The 20,389-nt window shown below is 51.7% G+C and overlaps 1 protein-coding gene across 4 annotated transcripts in view; it reads left to right on the top strand.

Annotated features, from left to right (window-relative positions):
* Positions 1–6,115: 6,115 nt before the first annotated feature.
* The window catches only part of PRKAG3 (protein kinase AMP-activated non-catalytic subunit gamma 3), a 58,532-nt gene continuing 44,258 nt past the window's right edge, over positions 6,116–20,389 (top strand). The window contains exons 1-3 of one of the 4 annotated variants that reach the window (XR_011849482.1): positions 6,116–6,554; positions 9,306–9,351; positions 13,931–14,040. Coding sequence is in view for 3 of the 4 variants with exons in the window: in XM_072122344.1 (XP_071978445.1) it covers positions 6,522–6,554; positions 9,306–9,351; positions 13,931–14,040 (189 nt within the window). In the remaining variant the exon portion in view is untranslated. The other 3 variants (XM_072122344.1, XM_072122346.1, XM_072122345.1) reach the window with 3 other exon arrangements.

The following is a 20,389-nucleotide window of genomic DNA, read 5'->3' as shown; positions in this document are numbered from 1 at the left end:
ATCCTGTGTGATACTGCTGAGCTGTGTATCTAATCCTATCCTGTGTGATACTGCTGAGCTGTGTATCTAATCCTATCCTGTGTGATACAGTCTGCTGAGCTGTGTATCTAATCCTATCCTGTGTGATACTGTCTGCTGAGCTGTGTATCTAATCCTATCCTGTGTGATACTGTCTGCTGAGCTGTGTATCTAATCCTCTCCTGTGTGATACTGTCTGCTGAGCTGTGTATCTAATCCTCTCCTGTGTGATACTGTCTGCTGAGCTGTGTATCTAATCCTCTCCTGTGTGATACTGCCTGCAGAGCTGTGTATCAAATCCCATCATGTGTGATACTGTCTGCTGAGCTGTGTATCTAATCCTATCCTGTGTGATACTGTCTGCTGAGCTGTGTATCTAATCCTCTCCTGTGTGATACTGTCTGCTGAGCTGTGTATCTAATCCTCTCCTGTGTGATACTGCATGCTTGGCTGTGTATCTAATCCTATCCTGTGTGATACTGTATGCTGAGCTGTGTATCTAATCCTATCCTGTGTGATACTGTCTGTTGAGCTGTGTATTTAATCCTATCCTGTGTGATACTGTCTGCTGAGCTGTGTATCTAATCCTCTCCTGTGTGATACTGTCTGCTGAGCTGTGTATCTAATCCTATCCTGTGTGATACTCCCTGCTGAGCTGTGTATCTAATCCTCTCCTGTGTGATACTCCCTGCTGGGCTGTGTATCTAATCCTATCCTGTGTGATACTCCCTGCTGAGCTGTGTATCTAATCCTATCCTGTGTGATACTCCCTGCTGAGCTGTGTATCTAATCCTATCCTGTGTGATACTCCTGTGTATCTAATCCTCTCCTGTGTGATACTCCCTGCTGGGCTGTGTATCTAATCCTATCCTGTGTGATACTCCCTGCTGAGCTGTGTATCTAATCCTATCCTGTGTGATACTCCCTGCTGGGCTGTGTATCTAATCCTCTCCTGTGTGATACTCCCTGCTGGGCTGTGTATCTAATCCTCTCCTGTGTGATACTCCCTGCTGGGCTGTGTATCTAATCCTCTCCTGTGTGATACTCCCTGCTGGGCTGTGTATCTAATCCTATCCTGTGTGATACTGTCTGCTGGGCTGTGTATCTAATCCTATCCTGTGTGATACTGTATGCTGAGTTGTGTATCTAATCCTATCCTGTGTGATACTGTCTGCTGGGCTGTGTATCTAATCCTATCCTGTGTGATACTGTCTGCTGAGCTGTGTATCTAATCCTATCCTGTGTGATACTGACTGCTGAGCTGTGTATCTAATCCTATCCTGTGTGATACTGTCTGCTGGGCTGTGTATCTAATCCTATCATGTGTGATACTGTCTGCTGAGCTGTTTATCTAATCCTATCCTGTGTGATACAGCCTGCTGAGCTGTGTATCTAATCCTTTCATATGTGACATAGGCTGAGTATGTGATACAGTGTATCTCAGCTCCTTGGTGTGTGGCTTTTCCTTCTGCTTTCATGTGATTCTTATTATGTGTTTTGTGACTTTTTATCCATTAAATATTAACCTGCGATGTCCTGGAGGGTGGGGGGTCTAAGGTAACGACTGCCCATATAATAATGTTATATATTATTACTTCTATTGCCATACAATGTCCACACAATACCGCTATATAGTATAACCTCATGGTGGTGAATAGATAATACCGCTATGTAGCATTAGCTTATATACAGTCATGGCCAAAAGTTTAGAGAATGATACAAATGTAATTGTTACAAAGTCTCCGGCATCAGGTGTTATAATGGTAATTTGCATATAGTCCAGAATGTTATACAGAGGGATCAGCATAACAGCAATTCATTGCAGAGTCAGTATTTGCCTAGAAAATGAACTTTTTCCCCCAAAACACATTTCACCTTCATTGTAGGCGCCTTAGGCGGAGCAGCTGCCATGGTGTCAGTGATGTCTCCAGTAGCACAGGTGCGGGGGCTGATGGGGACAGGGCTGGGGACAATCTGTCAGGATTAAGTAAGAATCCCACCCCTGGACACTTTACAAGGCGGCTGGTGCTTGGCATCATTGTTTCTCTTCTGTTACCCATGGTTATCTCTAAAGAAACACGCGCAGTCATCATTGCACTGCACAAAACTGGCTGAACAGGGAAGAGTATCGCAGCTAGAAAGATTGCACCTCAGTCCCCAATCTATCACATTATCAAGGAATCCAAGGAGAGAGGCTCCAGTGTTACCAAAAAGGCTCCAGGAGCCCAAGAAGGACCAGCAAGTGCCAGGAGCGTCTCTTACAAGTGTCTCAGCTTGGGGATGGGGCTCCCAGCATCGCAGAGCTCAGGAATGGCAGCAGCAGGTGTGAGGCATCTGCACGCACTGTGACACTGCGGAGACTCCTGGAGCAAGGCCTGGTGTCCAGGAGGGAAGCACAGAAGCCGCTTCTCTCCAGGAACCATCAGGGACAGACGGATATTCTGCAGGAGGTGCAGGGAGTGACTGATATTCTGCAGGAGGTGCAGGGAGTGGACGCTGAGGACTGGGGGACAGACGGATATTCTGCAGGAGGTGCAGGGAGTGACTGATATTCTGCAGGAGGTGCAGGGAGTGACTGATATTCTGCAGGAGGTGCAGGGAGTGACTGATATTCTGCAGGAGGTGCAGGGAGTGACTGATATTCTGCAGGAGGTGCAGGGAGTGGACGTTGAGGACTGGGGGAAAGGCATTGTCTCTGATGAATCCCCTTTCCGATTGTTGGGAGAAGACAAGTTGAGCGATGCCCCCAGTCCTGTCTCCTGCACCTGTAAAGCTCCTGCAGTCATTCATGTAGGGGGGGGGGGGGGGGGAATCGCCTAAAAACACCTCCATGAATAAAGAATGGAGCAGCATGTCCTCCAGGAGCCGCTTCTCCCGACCCTCCAGGAGCAGATGGTGATGAGCAGAGCCTCCTCCAGCATGATGGAGCACCGGCCATAAAGGGGAGAACTAAATGGTGCAGGGAACAGAACACAGAGATTCTGGGTCCATGGCTCCGGGAACAGAACACAGAGATTCTGGGTCCATGGCTCCGGGAACAGAACACAGAGATTCTGGGTCCATGGCTCCGGGAACAGAACACAGAGATTCTGGGTCCATGGCTCCGGGAACAGAACACAGAGATTCTGGGTCCATGGCTCCGGGAACAGAACACAGAGATTCTGGGTCCATGGCTCCGGGAACAGAACACAGAGATTCTGGGTCCATGGCTCCGGGAACAGAACACAGAGATTCTGGGTCCATGGCTCCGGGAACAGAACACAGAGATTCTGGGTCCATGGCCCGGGAACAGAACACAGAGATTCTGGGTCCATGGCCCGGGAACAGAACACAGAGATTCTGGGTCCATGGCCCGGAAACTCCCCGGATCTTATCCCATTGAGAACTTGTGGTCAATCATCAGGAGACGGGGGACAAGCAAAACCCAACACATTGTGACAGAATGCAGCAGTGATTGTGCAGGAATGGACGGCGATCAGTCAGGATCTGGTGCAGGAGGTGAGTGAGAGCTGCCAGGGAGAACCATATACAGCAATATAATAAATCTTTCACATGTTTTGTCAGGTTGTTACAATGTATCAGTGCAGTTATGATCTATCAATCTGGAGTCCTGACATTTTGTGTCACTGAGGATTTTCGCTCCGTGTCACCGGGGTCAGTGATTGCATGTGATGGGTCCTGTGCCCCCGGACACCTCACAGCAGTGACATAGGATGAGGGGTTTCTAGAATTCCTGTAAAATCCCTTTAAAGGACATCTATCACCAGGATAAGGGATTGTAAACCCAGCACTGATAACTGGTGTGTGCCCCCTCTGGCCGTTTCTGCACTTTTATAAGCGTCATATGCCCTTGTTTTTTTTTTTTTTTTAAAGGCTTTATACATTATGCAAATGAGCCTGGGAGGCTTCAAGCTCCATCATTTGCATAATTTTAAAAGCCTTTTATTTTGTAAAAACCAGGAGATAAGAAACTAAAAGACGAGCAGATCCTGCCACAGGGGGCACAGACCAGTATGTCAGTGCTTGGTTTACAATACTTCATCCTGGTGGTAGGCGTCCTTTAAGGTGACACAATGTAACCCCCAGAACCCTGTGTCCTGTGTGCATCATGTGACCTGCCAGCGCTGCCTCTTGATGGGATTTTTACGATCCTTCATTCTGCATTTGTTTCCTACATCTGACATTTTACACAATGAGGCAGATTAGAGGTCCCCAGGTGTGAGATAAGACAGGGAGAGGGTGAGAGGGGCATCCAATATAGGAGGAAGAGACATGGAGAGGTCACCGGGTGCAGGAGATGGATCCCATTCCCTATGGAGAGGTCACCGGGAGCAGGAGATGGATCCCATTTCCAATGGAGAGGTCACAGGGTGCAGGAGATGGATCCCATTCCCTATGGAGAGGTCACAGGGTGCAGGAGATGGATCCCATTTCCTATGGAGAGGTCACAGGGTGCAGGAGATGGATCCCATTCCCTATGGAGAGGTCACAGGGTGCAGGAGATGGATCCCATTTCCTATGGAGAGGTCACAGGGTGCAGGAGATGGATCCCATTCCATATGGAGAGGTCACAGGGTGCAGGAGATGGATCCCATTCCCTATGGAGAGGTCACAGGGTGCAGGAGATGGATCCCATTTCCTATGGAGAGGTCACAGGGTGCAGGAGATGGATCCCATTCCCTATGGAGAGGTCACAGGGTGCAGGAGATGGATCCCATTCCCTATGGAGAGGTCACAGGGTGCAGGAGATGGATCCCATTTCCTATGGAGAGGTCACAGGGTGCAGGAGATGGATCCCATTTCCTATGGAGAGGTCACAGGGTGCAGGAGATGGATCCCATTCCCTATGGAGAGGTCACAGGGAGCAGGAGATGGATCCCATTCCCTATGGAGAGGTCACAGGGAGCAGGAGATGGATCCCATTCCCTATGGAGAGGTCACAGGGTGCAGGAGATGGATCCCATTCCCTATGGAGAGGTCACAGGGAGCAGAATCATCATTACTGTAATCTGCCCGGTCCCATTGATCTCCTGCTCATATTGATGATCTGTTCAAGGTCTCCTTAGACAAGAAGGCGCTGGCAGAAGATTATAGCCCCTACATTATCCATACATATTCCACTTTGCACTATTCCTCTCCCTACATCCTTACGACACTACTTGCATAAAAGGGGTTTTCTAACTCAAATATATATCCCATATCCATAGGCGGCTTCCAGGAGAGGCTCATCCTATAAGCCCAGGACCTAAAATTTAATCAAGCACTGGACGAACGTGGGATTTCTCCCTTCTCCTGAAATACTCTGTGCTGCTGGGGATCTAGCCATCTTCTAGAACACTATATCATGGTGAGATTTTGAAACATTTGGAAAGGAATCAGAGGGGGGGTTTCCTTGCCATGTTTTGGTACCGATGTCCTGTATTACAGCAGTGGGGGTCCGATATCCAGACCCCAGAATCATGGATCGTTTTGGGCTGTCCCTGGCACCAAGCAAGTTCTAGTGATAGAAGTAGCTGAGCTTGATGACTGGTGCGGGGTCCGGTTGTAGGACCCCCACTTCTCTGATACTGATACTAATCATTTACATCACAAACAGACATCTGGTTAGATAATTAGATATTATTAGACAATATAATATAAACTACCGGTACATACAGAAGCAGAAAAAGCAACAAAAACATAAAAAATTCTTTGTTATGAAACATAATAATAATATTTGAATATAATAATTGAAATTAAATATAAATATATAAATGTATTTACAATGTTTCATATTTATTATTTTATTTCTTTTTATTTATACTTTTATTTAAGAAATAAAATAATAAATATGAAACATTGTAAATACATTTATATATTTATATTTAATTTCAATTATTATATTCAAATATTATTATTATGTTTCATAACAAAGAATTTTTTATTTTTGTTGCTTTTTGTAAAAGATAAATGAAAACATAATAACAATTTACTATGACAATATTTATATCCCTGCTAATACTGTTATTACTGCAGCGCTCCCATGTAATGCTGACTCAGCAGGGGGTGAGGAGGTGATGTGATATGTGGCACAGGGAGTGTGCAGGGGGCACAGCAGCAGGTGCCCAGGCTATGCCAGCTCCATGCCCAGCAGTGACATTCTATCCTAGGAGCAAATGTTATGAACACAACCTGCAAAGGGAGGAGGGGGAGAGAGGAAGAGGAGGAATCAGAGGGAAGGAACAGATTCCCAGGCTGAGGGCATAGACTGGGAGCCCTGCACAATGTACAAGGGGACAGGGGAGCCAGAAGGAGCAGGGGACAGGAGAACACACAGGGGTGAAGCCTCCCGCATGGGGGAGGGGGTGTAAGGAGGAAGCAGCTGACAGGGTGACCCATTTAGTGCTGTGTTATTTGGGATTGTCATTTTGCTGTAGTATTAGACCTAGAGGGATATACAAGGACTGGCGTGTACAAGGACTCAGGATGGGATAGGACTGCAACCCCCATCCCAAGGCTTCACCATGGAGATAATGGATGACGATGACCCCCAACAGGTAATCAATCCGGCACCTGATCACTTATGTCTTTGCATGTACAGATGTAGCAGAGCTGAATGTGTCATGTAACGTTCTAGATGCTGCCAGAAGATGTTATAATCCTCTATCATTATTTTGCTTTGAAAAAGCTAAAATATTCCTTGTACCGTGATAGAAAAATGAAAGATGATGACGCCTTTTATTGGCAAACTAAGGAGGTGAAAACAATTGTAAGCTCTTCAGACTATTCGGGTCTCTTCCTACTAATTTGGAAACAAATGGACAAAGTAACGCTACGGCTGATGAGCTTTAAGGGGTAAAGGCTTCCGGGCTTATATGTTCTGCAGAGCATCTCGATTTTAGGAGAGGAGAACTTTCATATAGCATTGATGATACTGAGAGTTGTAGTCCTAGGAAGCCGGACAGCTACTAGTTGCCTGTGTTATTGGTGCTCTGCCTTATGTGTCTATTATATCTGTGTTATCATTGAGTGATGGTAAAGATAGAGAGGTATTTTGGGGGCGGCCTCTTCAGGTTGAGCCCCTCACAAATGGTCGGTGCACTACCACCAGCCGGGGGTCTGTCTGCGCCTTCCAGCAGCATCACAGGATCCATCGGAGCACAGCTATCAGAGAGGGTCATTAGGGGTACAAGCTCCAACATATGTGTGTATTACCTCTATGATGGCAGCTTAGATACAGCAGCTCATCTCTATATATGGTAGATACCTCCATAATGGCAGCTTAGATACAGCAGCTCATCTCTATGTACGGTAGATACCTCCATAATGGCAGCTTATATACAGCAGCTCATCTGGATGTATGATATATATTTCTATAATGACAGCTTAGGTACAGCAGCTCATCTCTATGTATGATAGATTTCTCTATAATGGCAGCTTAGATACAGCGACTTAGCTCTATGTATGGTAGATACCACTGTACTGGCAGATTAGATACAGCTGATCAGTTCTAGTTATGATATATTTCTCTATAATGGCAGCTTAGATCCAGCAGCTCAACTTTATGTATGATAGATCTGTATAATGGAAGCTTAGATACAGCAGCTCATCTCTATGTATGGTAGATACCTCTATAATGGAAGCTTAGATACAACAGCTCATCTCTATGTATGGTAGATACCTCTATAATGGCAGCTTAGATACAGCAGCTCATCTCTATGTATGGTAAATACCTCAATAATGGCAGCTTAGGTACAGCAGCTCATCTCTATGTACGGTAGATACCTCTATAATGGTAGCTTAGATACAGCAGCTCATCTCTATGTACGGTAGATACCTCCATAATGGCAGCTTAGATACAGCAGCTCATCTCTATGTACGGTAGATACCTCCATAATGGCAGCTTAGATACAGCAGCTCATCTCTATGTATAGTAGATACCTCTATAATGGTAGCTTAGATACAGCAGCTCATCTCTATGTACGGTAGATACCTCTAGAATGGCAGCTTAGATACAGCAGCTCATCTCTATGTACGGTAGATACCTCTATAATGGAAGCTTAGATACAGCAGCTCATCTTTATGTACGGTAGATACCTCTATAATGGAAGCTTAGATACAGCAGCTCATCTCTATGTACGGTAGATACCTCCATAATGGCAGCTTAGATACAGCAGCTCATCTCTATGTATAGTAGATACCTCTATAATGGTAGCTTAGATACAGCAGCTCATCTCTATGTATAGTAGATACCTCTATAATGGTAGCTTAGATACAGCAGCTCATCTCTATGTATAGTAGATACCTCTATAATGGTAGCTTAGATACAGCAGCTCATCTCTCTGTGTGTTAGGCGCCTGTGTGGACTAGATGCCAGTTGTACACAGTGAGATGTGATTCTGCGCCAGTTACATCCGGTGTCGCCGCCTCTGATGTAGAGGTGGGAATGGAGTAAAATTCTCTGGTATCGCACCATACAGACCTGTGCAAGGAGAATACTGCAACCCCCGAGCCGCCCCACTGACCTGCGGCTACTTCTGGCAGTCAAAGGTTCATGACATTGTCAGCGGGGAGGGTGACATGTCTGCATCTGGAGTATCATAAATCTCAGTGCGGAGAGCAGGGGAGGACTTATGATACTTAGTCTTCCAGACATCAAAGGAGGTCACAGTATTGTGAGAGAGGCCTTTGGACCCCCTGACCTTTAGGCCTTGTGACAGCTGCATCCTCTATGACCCCTGTTACCACTGAATATAGGGCCAAATACTCCATACGTTATCCAAACAAAATTCAGATGCTTTACATACATCATAGCCCCGATGGAAACCCATTAATACCTCCATACAGTGTCCAGATATTTGCCCTATATAGCGCCTGACCTCCATACAGTGCACATTGTATAAATTATTCTGCTTCCCATACTATACCGCATCTAGTATATTATAACATATGGACTTTATAATCCTGCTGGAGATTTTACTGTAATTAATGTAACATCACCCGGACATATTAGTGGGGATTATGGAGGATTGTGGCCGGTGCCTGGGGGCTTCTATATATGTAGGAAGAAGGGGATGATGTGCACTCAGGACTTCCCTTCTTTTATATAATATACATAGATATAAGATAGAGATGAGTGAGTTGTAGTGAGCCGCGCCCCTGTGTCTCCTCATATATTAGGCACATTCGGTGCAGGGGTAAGGGGTATCCTATATCCCCCCCTGATTCCCTCATTCCCCTCTGGATGCATGTGCTGTAGATATCTCTGTATAACATATCGGTAACACATTCTCTATTTTTCCTCTTAGGATGAGATGCTTCTTGACCCCAGTCTCCCCCTGTACCCCTCTCCAGGTAATAGTCATCGGTTACTTTCTGGTGGCATCAGAGTAACATCCATTACGGTCTTGGGCATTTAACGGGTTAATGGTAACGTCCTTGGTGGTCTACATCAGTATAAGGGTTAATGGTACCGCAACGGATGGTTTAGAGTAGTGAGAGGGTTAATAGTAAGATCCTGGGTGGTCTAGAGCAATGCAAGGGTTAATGGTAAGATCCCGGGTGGTCTAGAGCAGTGTAAGGGTTAATGGCAGGATCCCGGGTGGTCTAGGGCAGTGTAAGGGTTAATGGTAAGATCCCGGGTGGTCTAGAGCAGTGTAAGGGTTAATGGTAAGATCCCGGATGGTCTAGGGCAGTGTAAGGGTTAATGGTAAGATCCCGGATGGTCTAGGGCAGTGTAAGGGTTAATGGTAAGATCCCGGATGGTCTAGGGCAGTGTAAGGGTTAATGGCAGGATCCTGGGTGGTCTAGGGCAGTGTAAGGGTTAATGGTAAGATCCCGGATGGTCTAGGGCAGTGTAAGGGTTAATGGTAAGATCCCGGGTGGTCTAGAGCAGTGTAAGGGTTAATGGCAGGATCCCGGGTGGTCTAGGGCAGTGTAAGGGTTAATGGTAAGATCCCGGATGGTCTAGGGCAGTGTAAGGGTTAATGGTAAGATCCCGGGTGGCCTAGGGCAGTGTAAGGGTTAATGGTAAGATCCCGGATGGTCTAGGGCAGTGTAAGGGTTAATGGCAGGATCCAGGGTGGTCTAGGGCAGTGTAAGGGTTAATGGCAGGATCCCGGGTGGTCTAGAGCAGTGTAAGGGTTAATGGTAAGGTCCTGGAAGGTCTAGGGCAGTGTAAGGGTTAATGGCAGGATCCCGGGTGGTCTAGAGCAGTGTAAGGGTTAATGGCAGGATCCCGGCAGGTCTAGAGCAGTGTAAGGGTTAATGGTAAGGTCCCGGCAGGTCTAGGGCAGTGTAAGGGTTAATGGTAAGGTCCCGGCAGGTCTAGGGCAGTGTAAGGGTTAATGGTAAGGTCCCGGCAGGTCTAGGTCAGTGCAAGGGTTAATGGTAAGGTCCCGGCAGGTCTAGAGCAGTGTAAGGGTTAATGGCAGGATCCCGGCAGGTCTAGGGCAGTGTAAGGGTTAATGGTAAGGTCCTGGAAGGTCTAGGGCAGTGTAAGGGTTAATGGCAGGATCCCGGCAGGTCTAGAGCAGTGTAAGGGTTAATGGTAAGGTCCCGGCAGGTCTAGGGCAGTGTAAGGGTTAATGGTAAGGTCCCGGCAGGTCTAGGGCAGTGTAAGGGTTAATGGTAAGGTCCCGGCAGGTCTAGGTCAGTGCAAGGGTTAATGGTAAGGTCCCGGCAGGTCTAGGGCAGTGTAAGGGTTAATGGCAGGATCCCGGCAGGTCTAGGGCAGTGTAAGGGTTAATGGCAGGATCCCGGCAGGTCTAGGGCAGTGTAAGGGTTAATGGTAAGGTCCCGGCAGGTCTAGGTCAGTGCAAGGGTTAATGGTAAGGTCCCGGCAGGTCTAGGGCAGTGTAAGGGTTAATGGCAGGATCCCGGCAGGTCTAGGGCAGTGTAAGGGTTAATGGTAAGGTCCCGGCAGGTCTAGGGCAGTGTAAGGGTTAATGGCAGGATCCCGGCAGGTCTAGGGCAGTGTAAGGGTTAATGGTAAGGTCCCGGCAGGTCTAGGGCAGTGTAAGGGTTAATGGTAAGGTCCCGGCAGGTCTAGGGCAGTGTAAGGGTTAATGGTAAGGTCCCGGCAGGTCTAGGTCAGTGCAAGGGTTAATGGTAAGGTCCCGGCAGGTCTAGGGCAGTGTAAGGGTTAATGGCAGGATCCCGGCAGGTCTAGGGCAGTGTAAGGGTTAATGGCAGGATCCCGGCAGGTCTAGGGCAGTGTAAGGGTTAATGGTAAGGTCCCGGCAGGTCTAGGGCAGTGTAAGGGTTAATGGCAGGATCCCGGCAGGTCTAGGGCAGTGTAAGGGTTAATGGCAGGATCCCGGCAGGTCTAGGGCAGTGTAAGGGTTAATGGCAGGATCCCTGTGAGAGGGTTATCATTGGTTTCCCTGGTGGTCTAGGGCAGTGACGCTGTAGGAGGAGACTCTATAGGGTCTGGACATATAGGAGCCGTAGCCATCGCAGCCAATCAGGTCTCTGCTTTCATTTCCTAAGCACGTGAGTGGCTGCTGGGGGCTCTGGGCGCTTGTTGTTGTTGTGTTATTGGCCGTACACGTGCGATGTATGACGCTATGGGCTACGTGTGACACCGCGGACGCCATGTCTGTCCCCTACACGTCTCCTCATAAAGAGTCTCCCCCAAATAACCAATCACAGCTCAGCCTTTATTCTACAATGGCGGCAGAGGACATGAAAGATGCGCTGTGATTGGTTGTTCTTGGTCAGACATGGCGTCCGCAGTCTCACTCACACTTCATAGCGCTCTCTATTATACGTGTAAAACCTCTGGCCCTCGCCATCTGCCCTCCTCCCACAGGAATTAAGAAGCCTGTCCTGCCAAGCCCAGCGGGCACATTACCAGCGCCAGGGCAGAGGGTGATAACTGCCGACCATTATCAAGGCTTTGGTCACACAACCTTCTTATCACTGACGTCTCCGTGTCCTGGATGGGGGTAAATGTCCCCAAGACCCAGTGTGCCGCCATATGTCCCCGAGATCCAGTGTGCCGCCATATGTCCCCGAGACCCAGTGTGCCGCCATGTGTCCCCGAGATCCAGTGTGCCGCCATATGTCCCCGAGATCCAGTGTGCCGCCATGTGTCCCCGAGATCCAGTGTGCCGCCATGTGTCCCCGAGATCCAGTGTGCCGCCATATGTCCCCAAGATCCAGTGTGCCGCCATATGTCCCCGAGATCCAGTGTGCCGCCATATGTCCCCGAGATCCAGTGTGCCGCCATATGTCCCCGAGATCCAGTGTGCCGCCATGTGTCCCCGAGATCCAGTGTGCCGCCATATGTCCCCAAGATCCAGTGTGCCGCCATATGTCCCCGAGATCCAGTGTGCCGCCATATGTCCCCGAGATCCAGTGTGCCGCCATATGTCCCCGAGATCCAGTGTGCCGCCATGTGTCCCCGAGATCCAGTGTGCCGCCATATGTCCCCGAGATCCAGTGTGCCGCCATATGTCCCCAAGATCCAGTGTGCCGCCATATGTCCCCAAGATCCAGTGTGCCGCCATATGTCCCCAAGACCCAGTGTGCCGCCATATGTCCCCAAGATCCAGTGTGCCGCCATATGTCCCCGAGACCCAGTGTGCCGCCATATGTCCCCAAGATCCAGTGTACCGCCATGTGTCCCCGAGATCCAGTGTGCCGCCATGTGTCCCCGAGACCCAGTGTGCCGCCATATGTCCCCAAGACCCAGTGTGCCACCATATGTCCCCAAGACCCAGTGTGCCGCCATATGTCCCCAAGATCCAGTGTGCCGCCATATGTCCCCAAGATCCAGTGTGCCGCCATGTGTCCCCGAGATCCAGTGTGCCGCCATGTGTCCCCGAGATCCAGTGTGCCGCCATATGTCCCCAAGATCCAGTGTGCCGCCATATGTCCCCGAGATCCAGTGTGCCGCCATATGTCCCCGAGATCCAGTGTGTCGCCATGTGTCCCCGAGATCCAGTGTGCCGCCATATGTCCCCAAGATCCAGTGTGCCGCCATATGTCCCCAAGATCCAGTGTGCCGCCATATGTCCCCAAGACCCAGTGTGCCGCCATATGTCCCCAAGATCCAGTGTGCCGCCATATGTCCCCGAGATCCAGTGTGCCGCCATATGTCCCTGAGATCCAGTGTGCCGCCATATGTCCCCAAGACCCAGTGTGCCGCCATATGTCCCCAAGATCCAGTGTGCCGCCATATGTCCCCAAGACCCAGTGTGCCGCCATGTGTCCCCAAGATCCAGTGTGCCGCCATGTGTCCCCGAGATCCAGTGTGCCGCCATATGTCCCCGAGACCCAGTGTGCCGCCATATGTCCCCGAGATCCAGTGTGCCACCATGTATCCCCAAGATCCAGTGTGCCGCCATATGTCCCCGAGATCCAGTGTCCCCGAGATCTAGTGTACGGCCATATGTCCCCGAGATCTAGTGTGCCGCCATATGTCCCCGAGATCCAGTGTACCGCCATATGTCCCCGAGATCCAGTATGCCACCATATGTCCCCGAGATCCAGTGTGCCGCCATATGTCCCCGAGATCCAGTGTGCCGCCATATGTCCCCAAGATCCAGTGTGCCGCCATATGTCCCCGAGATCCAGTGTGCCGCCATGTGTCCCCGAGACCCAGTGTGCCGCCATGTGTCCCCAAGATCCAGTGTGCCGCCATATGTCCCCAAGACCCAGTGTGCCGCCATATGACCCCGAGATCCAGTGTGCCGCCATATGTCCCCAAGATCCAGTGTGCCGCCATATGTCCCCAAGACCCAGTGTGCCGCCATATGTCCCCGAGATCCAGTGTCCCCGAGATCCAGTGTGCCGCCATATGTCCCCGAGATCCAGTGTACGGCCATATATCCTCCAAAGCCTAAAGATGTTGCCATTTGTAATTCCGTCGGTTAGTCATTGTGGTAATTTTCATTATAATTTTTTGATGTATCCTTCTCTCTCTCAGGGGATCTCGGGGAGGACGCCGGGGTGTATATGGAGTTTATGATGAAGCACCGATGCTACGATGCCATCCCCACAAGCTGCAAGCTGGTCGTTTTTGACACTTCTCTACAGGTCAGCAATTTTCAGGGGTCAGCATGGGCGCTCTGACCTCTCTGTGACTACACCCCCCATACACAGCGAGCTGCCATGTCCTGTGTGTCCTGACACCTTTCTATCATAGCCAGCAGTGGTCAGGGGTCAGCATGGGCGCTCTGACCCCTCTGTGACTACATCCTCCATACACAGGGAGCTGCCATGTCCTGTGTGTCCTGACACCTTTCTATCATAGCCAGCAATGGTCAGGGGTCAGCATGGGAGCTCTGACCTCTCTGTGACTACACCCCCCATACACAGCGAGCTGCCATGTCCTGTGTGTCCTGACACCTTTCTATCATAGCCAGCAGTGGTCAGGGGTCAGCATGGGCGATCTGACCCCTCTGTGACTACACCCCCCATACACAGCGAGCTGCCATGTCCTGTGTGTCCTGACACCTTTCTATCATAGCCAGCAGTGGTCAGGGGTCAGCATGCGTGCTCTGACTCCTCTGTGACTACACCCCCCATACACAGTGAGCTGCCATGTCCTGTGTGTCCTGACACCTTTCTATCATAGCCAGCAGTGGTCAGGGGTCAGCATGCGTGCTCTGACTCCTCTGTGACTACACCCCCCATACACAGTGAGCTGCCATGTCCTGTGTGTCCTGACACCTTTCTATCATAGCCAGCAGTGGTCAGGGGTCAGCATGGGCGCTCTGACCCCTCTGTGACTACACCCCCCATACACAGTGAGCTGCCATGTCCTGTGTGTCCTGACACCTTTCTATCATAGCCAGCAGTGGTCAGGGGTCAGCATGGGCGCTCTGACCCCTCTGTGACTACACCCCCATACACAGCGAGCTGCCATGTCCTGTGTGTCCTGACACCTTTCTATCATAGCCAGCAGTGTTCAGGGGTCAGCATGGGCGCTCTGACCCCTCTGTGATTACACCCCCCATACACAGCGAGCTGCCATGTCCTGTGTGTCCTGACACCTTTCTATCATAGCCAGCAGTGGTCAGGGGTCAGCATGGGCGCTCTGACCCCTCTGTGACTACACTCCCATACACAGCGAGCTGCCATGTCCTGTGTGTCCTGACACCTTTCTATCATAGCCAGCAGTGGTCAGGGGTCAGCATGGGCGCTCTGACCTCTCTCTGACTACACCCCCCATACACAGCGAGCTGCCATGTCCTGTGTGTCCTGACACCTTTCTATCATAGCCAGCAGTGGTCAGGGGTCAGCATGGGCGCTCTGACCCCTCTGTGATTACACCCCCCATACACAGCGAGCTGCCATGTCCTGTGTGTCCTGACACCTTTCTATCATAGCCAGCAGTGGTCAGGGGTCAGCATGGGTGCTCTGACATCTCTGTGACTACACCCCCATACACAGCGAGCTGCCATGTCCTGTGTCCTGACACCTTTCTATCATAGCCAGCAGTGGTCAGCATGGGCGCTCTGACCCCTCTGTGACTACACCCCCCATACACAGCGAGCTGCCATGTCCTGTGTGTCCTGACACCTTTCTATCATAGCCAGCAGTGGTCAGGGGTCAGCATGAGCGCTCTGACCCCTCTGTGACTACACCCCCCATACACAGCGAGCTGCCATGTCCTGTGTGTCCTGACACCTTTCTATCATAGCCAGTAGTGCTCAGGGGTCAGCATGGGCGCTCTGACCCCTCTGTGACTACACCCCCCATACACAGCGAGCTGCCATGTCCTGTGTGTCCTGACACCTTTCTATCATAGCCAGCAGTGCTCAGGGGTCAGCATGGGCGCTCTGACCCCTCTGTGACTACACCCCCCATACACAGCGAGCTGCCATGTCCTGTGTGTCCTGACACCTTTCTATCATAGCCAGCAGTGCTCAGGGGTCAGCATGGGCGCTCTGACCTCTCTGTGACTACACCCCCCATACACAGCGAGCTGCCATGTCCTGTGTGTCCTGACACCTTTCTATCATAGCCAGCAGTGGTCAGGGGTCAGCATGGGTGCTCTGACCCCTCTGTGACTACACCCCCCATACACAGCGAGCTGCCATGTCCTGTGTGTCCTGACACCTTTCTATCATAGCCAGCAGTGGTCAGGGGTCAGCATGGGCGCTCTGACCCCTCTGTGACTACACCCCCCATACACAGCGAGCTGCCATGTCCTGTGTGTCCTGACACCTTTCTATCATAGCCAGCAGTGGTCAGGGGTCAGCATGGGTGCTCTGACCCCTCTGTGACTACACCCCCCATACACAGCGAGCTGCCATGTCCTGTGTGTCCTGACACCTTTCTATCATAGCCAGCAGTGGTCAGGGGTCAGCATGGGCGCTCTGACCCCTCTGTGACTACACCCCCCATACACAGCGAGCTGCCATGTCCTGTGTGTCCTGACACCTTTCTATCATAGCCAGCAGTGGTCAGGGGTCAGCATGGGCGCTCTGACTCCTCTGTGACTACACCCCCCATACACAGCGAGCTGCCATGTCCTGTGTGTCCTGACACCTTTCTATCATAGCCAGCAGTGGTCAGGGGTCAGCATGGGTGCTCTGACCCCTCTGTGACTACACCCTCCATACACAGGGAGCTGCCATGTCCTGTGTGTCCTGACACCTTTCTATCATAGCCAGCAGTGGTCAGGAGTCAGCATGGGCGCTCTGACCCCTCTGTGACTACACCCCCCCATACACAGCGAGCTGCCATGTCCTGTGTGTCCTGACACCTTTCTATCATAGCCAGCAGTGGTCAGGGGTCAGCATGGGCGCTCTGACCCCTCTGTGACTACACCCCCATACACAGCGAGCTGCCATGTCCTGTGTGTCCTGACACCTTTCTATCATAGCCAGCAGTGGTCAGGGGTCAGCATGGGTGCTCTGACCCCTCTGTGACTACACCCCCCATACACAGCGAGCTGCCATGTCCTGTGTGTCCTGACACCTTTCTATCATAGCCAGCAGTGGTCAGGGGTCAGCATGGGCGCTCTGACCCCTCTGTGACTACAACCCCCATACACAGCGAGCTGCCATGTCCTGTGTGTCCTGACACCTTTCTATCATAGCCAGCAGTGGTCAGGGGTCAGCATGGGAGCTCTGCCCCCTCTGTGACTACACCCCCATACACAGCGAGCTGCCATGTCCTGTGTCCTGACACCTTTCTATCATAGCCAGCAGTGGTCAGGGGTCAGCATGGGACCTCTGACCCCTCTGTGACTACACCCCCCATACACAGCGAGCTGCCATGTCCTGTGTGTCCTGACACCTTTCTATCATAGCCAGCAGTGGTCAGGGGTCAGCATGGGCGCTCTGACCCCTCTGTGACTGCACCCCCCATACACAGCGAGCTGCCATGTCCTGTGTGTCCTGACACCTTTCTATCATAGCCAGCAGTGGTCAGGGGGGAGCATGGGTGCTCTGACCTCTCTGTGACTACATCCCCATACACAGCGAGCTGCCATGTCCTGTATGTCCTGACACCTTTCTATCATAGCCAGCAGTGGTCAGGGGTCAGTATGGGCGCTCTGACCCCTCTGTGACTACACCCCCCATACACAGCGAGCTGCCATGTCCTGTGTGTCCTGACACCTTTCTATCATAGCCAGCAGTGCTCAGGGGTCAGCATGGGCGCTCTGACCCCTCTGTGACTACACCCCCATACACAGCGAGATGCCATGTCCTGTGTCCTGATACCTTTCTATCATAGCCAGCAGTGGTCAGGGGTCAGCATGGGCGCTCTGACCTCTCTGTGACTACACCCCCCATACACAGCGAGCTGCCATGTCCTGTGTGTCCTGACACCTTTCTATCATAGCCAGCAGTGGTCAGGGGTCAGCATGGGTGCTCTGACCCCTCTGTGACTACATCCCCCATACACAGCGAGCTGCCATGTCCTGTGTGTCCTGATACCTTTCTATCATAGCCAGCAGTGGTCAGGGGTCAGCATGGGCGCTCTGACCCCTCTGTGACTACACCCTCATACACAGCGAGCTGCCATGTCCTGTGTCCTGACACCTTTCTATCATAGCCAGCAGTGGTCAGGGGTCAGCATGGGCGCTCTGACCCCTCTGTGACTACACCCCCCATACACAGCGAGCTGCCATGTCCTGTGTGTCCTGACACCTTTCTATCATAGCCAGCAGTGGTCAGGGGTCAGCATGGGCGCTCTGACCCCTCTGTGACTACAACCCCCATACACAGCGAGCTGCCATGTCCTGTGTCCTGACACCTTTCTATCATAGCCAGCAGTGGTCAGGGGTCAGCATGGGCGCTCTGACCCCTCTGTGACTACACCCTCATACACAGCGAGCTGCCATGTCCTGTGTCCTGACACCTTTCTATCATAGCCAGCAGTGGTCAGGGGTCAGCATGGCGCTCTGACCCCTCTGTGACTACACCCCCATACACAGGGAGCTGCCATGTCCTGTGTGTCCTGACACCTTTCTATCATAGCCAGCAGTGGTCAGGGGTCAGCATGGGAGCTCTGCCCCCTCTGTGACTACACCCTCCATACACAGCGAGCTGCCATGTCCTGTGTGTCCTGACACCTTTCTATCATAGCCAGCAGTGGTCAGGGGTCAGCATGGGTGCTCTGACCCCTCTGTGACTACACCCCCCATACACAGCAAGCTGCCATGTCCTGTGTGTCCTGACACCTTTCTATCATAGCCAGCAGTGGTCAGGGGTCAGCATGGGCGCTCTGACCCCTCTGTGACTACACCCCCATACACAGGGAGCTACCATGTCCTGTGTGTCCTGACACCTTTCTATCATAGCCAGCAGTGGTCAGGGGTCAGCATGGGCGCTCTGACCCCTCTGTGACTACACCCCCCATGCACAGCGAGCTGCCATGTCCTGTGTGTCCTGACACCTTTCTATCATAGCCAGCAGTGGTCAGGGGTCAGCATGGGTGCTCTGACCTCTCTGTGACTACACCCCCCCATACACAGCGAGCTGCCATGTCCTGTGTGTCCTGACACCTTTCTATCATAGCCAGTAGTGGTCAGGGGTCAGCATGGGCGCTCTGACCCCTCTGTGACTACACCCCCCATACACAGCGAGCTGCCATGTCCTGTGTCCTGACACCTTTCTATCATAGCCAGCAGTGGTCAGGGGTCAGCATGGGCGCTCTGACCCCTCTGTGACTACACCTCCCATACACAGAGAGCTGCCATGTCCTGTGTGTCCTGACACCTTTCTATCATAGCCAGCAGTGGTCAGGGGTCAGCATGGGCGCTCTGACCCCTCTGTGACTACACCCCCCATACACAGCGAGCTGCCATGTCCTGTGTCCTGACACCTTACTATCATAGCCAGTAGTGGTCAGGGGTCAGCATGGGCGCTCTGACCCCTCTGTGACTACACCCCCCATACACAGCGAGCTGCCATGTCCTGTGTGTCCTGACACCTTTCTATCATAGCCAGCAGTGGTCAGGGGTCAGCATGGGCGCTCTGACCCCTCTGTGACTACACCCCCCATACACAGCGAGCTGCCATGTCCTGTGTCCTGACACCTTTCTATCATAGCCAGCAGTGGTCAGGGGTCAGCATGGGCGCTCTGACCCCTCTGTGACTACACCCCCCATACACAGCGAGCTGCCATGTCCTGACACCTTTCTATCATAGCCAGCAGTGGTCAGGGGTCAGCATGGGTGCTCTGACCCCTCTGTGACTACACCCCCCATACACAGCGAGCTGCCATGTCCTGTGTCCTGACACCTTTCTATCATAGCCAGCAGTGGTCAGGGGTCAGCATGGGAGCTCTGACCCCTCTGTGACTACACCCCCTATACACAGCGAGCTGCCATGTCCTGTGTCCTGACACCTTTCTATCATAGCCAGCAGTGGTCAGGGGTCAGCATGGGCGCTCTGACCCCTCTGTGACTACACCCCCCATACACAGCGAGCTGCCATGTCCTGTGTCCTGACACCTTTCTATCATAGCCAGCAGTGGTCAGGGGTCAGCATGGGTGCTCTGACTCCTGTGTGACTACACCCCCTATACACAGCGAGCTGCCATGTCCTGTGTCCTGACACCTTTCTATCATAGCCAGCAGTGGTCAGGGGTCAGCATGGGCGCTCTGACCCCTCTGTGACTACACCCCCCATACACAGCGAGCTGCCATGTCCTGTGTCCTGACACCTTTCTATCATAGCCAGCAGTGGTCAGGGGTCAGCATGGGCGCTCTGACCCCTCTGTGACTACACCCCCCATACACAGCGAGCTGCCATGTCCTGTGTCCTGACACCTTTCTATCATAGCCAGCAGTGGTCAGGGGTCAGCATGGGGGCTCTGACACCTCTGTGACTACACCCCCCATACAAAGTGAGCTGCCATGTCCTGTGTCCTGACACCTTTCTATCATAGCCAGCAGTGGTCAGGGGTCAGCATGGGTGCTCTG

The sequence above is a fragment of the Engystomops pustulosus genome, chromosome 8, assembly GCF_040894005.1.
Source record: "Engystomops pustulosus chromosome 8, aEngPut4.maternal, whole genome shotgun sequence".
Lineage (NCBI taxonomy): Eukaryota > Metazoa > Chordata > Amphibia > Anura > Leptodactylidae > Engystomops > Engystomops pustulosus.
The sequence above is the reverse complement of the archived record's forward strand: the minus strand, read 5'-3'. Positions and strand labels throughout refer to the sequence as shown.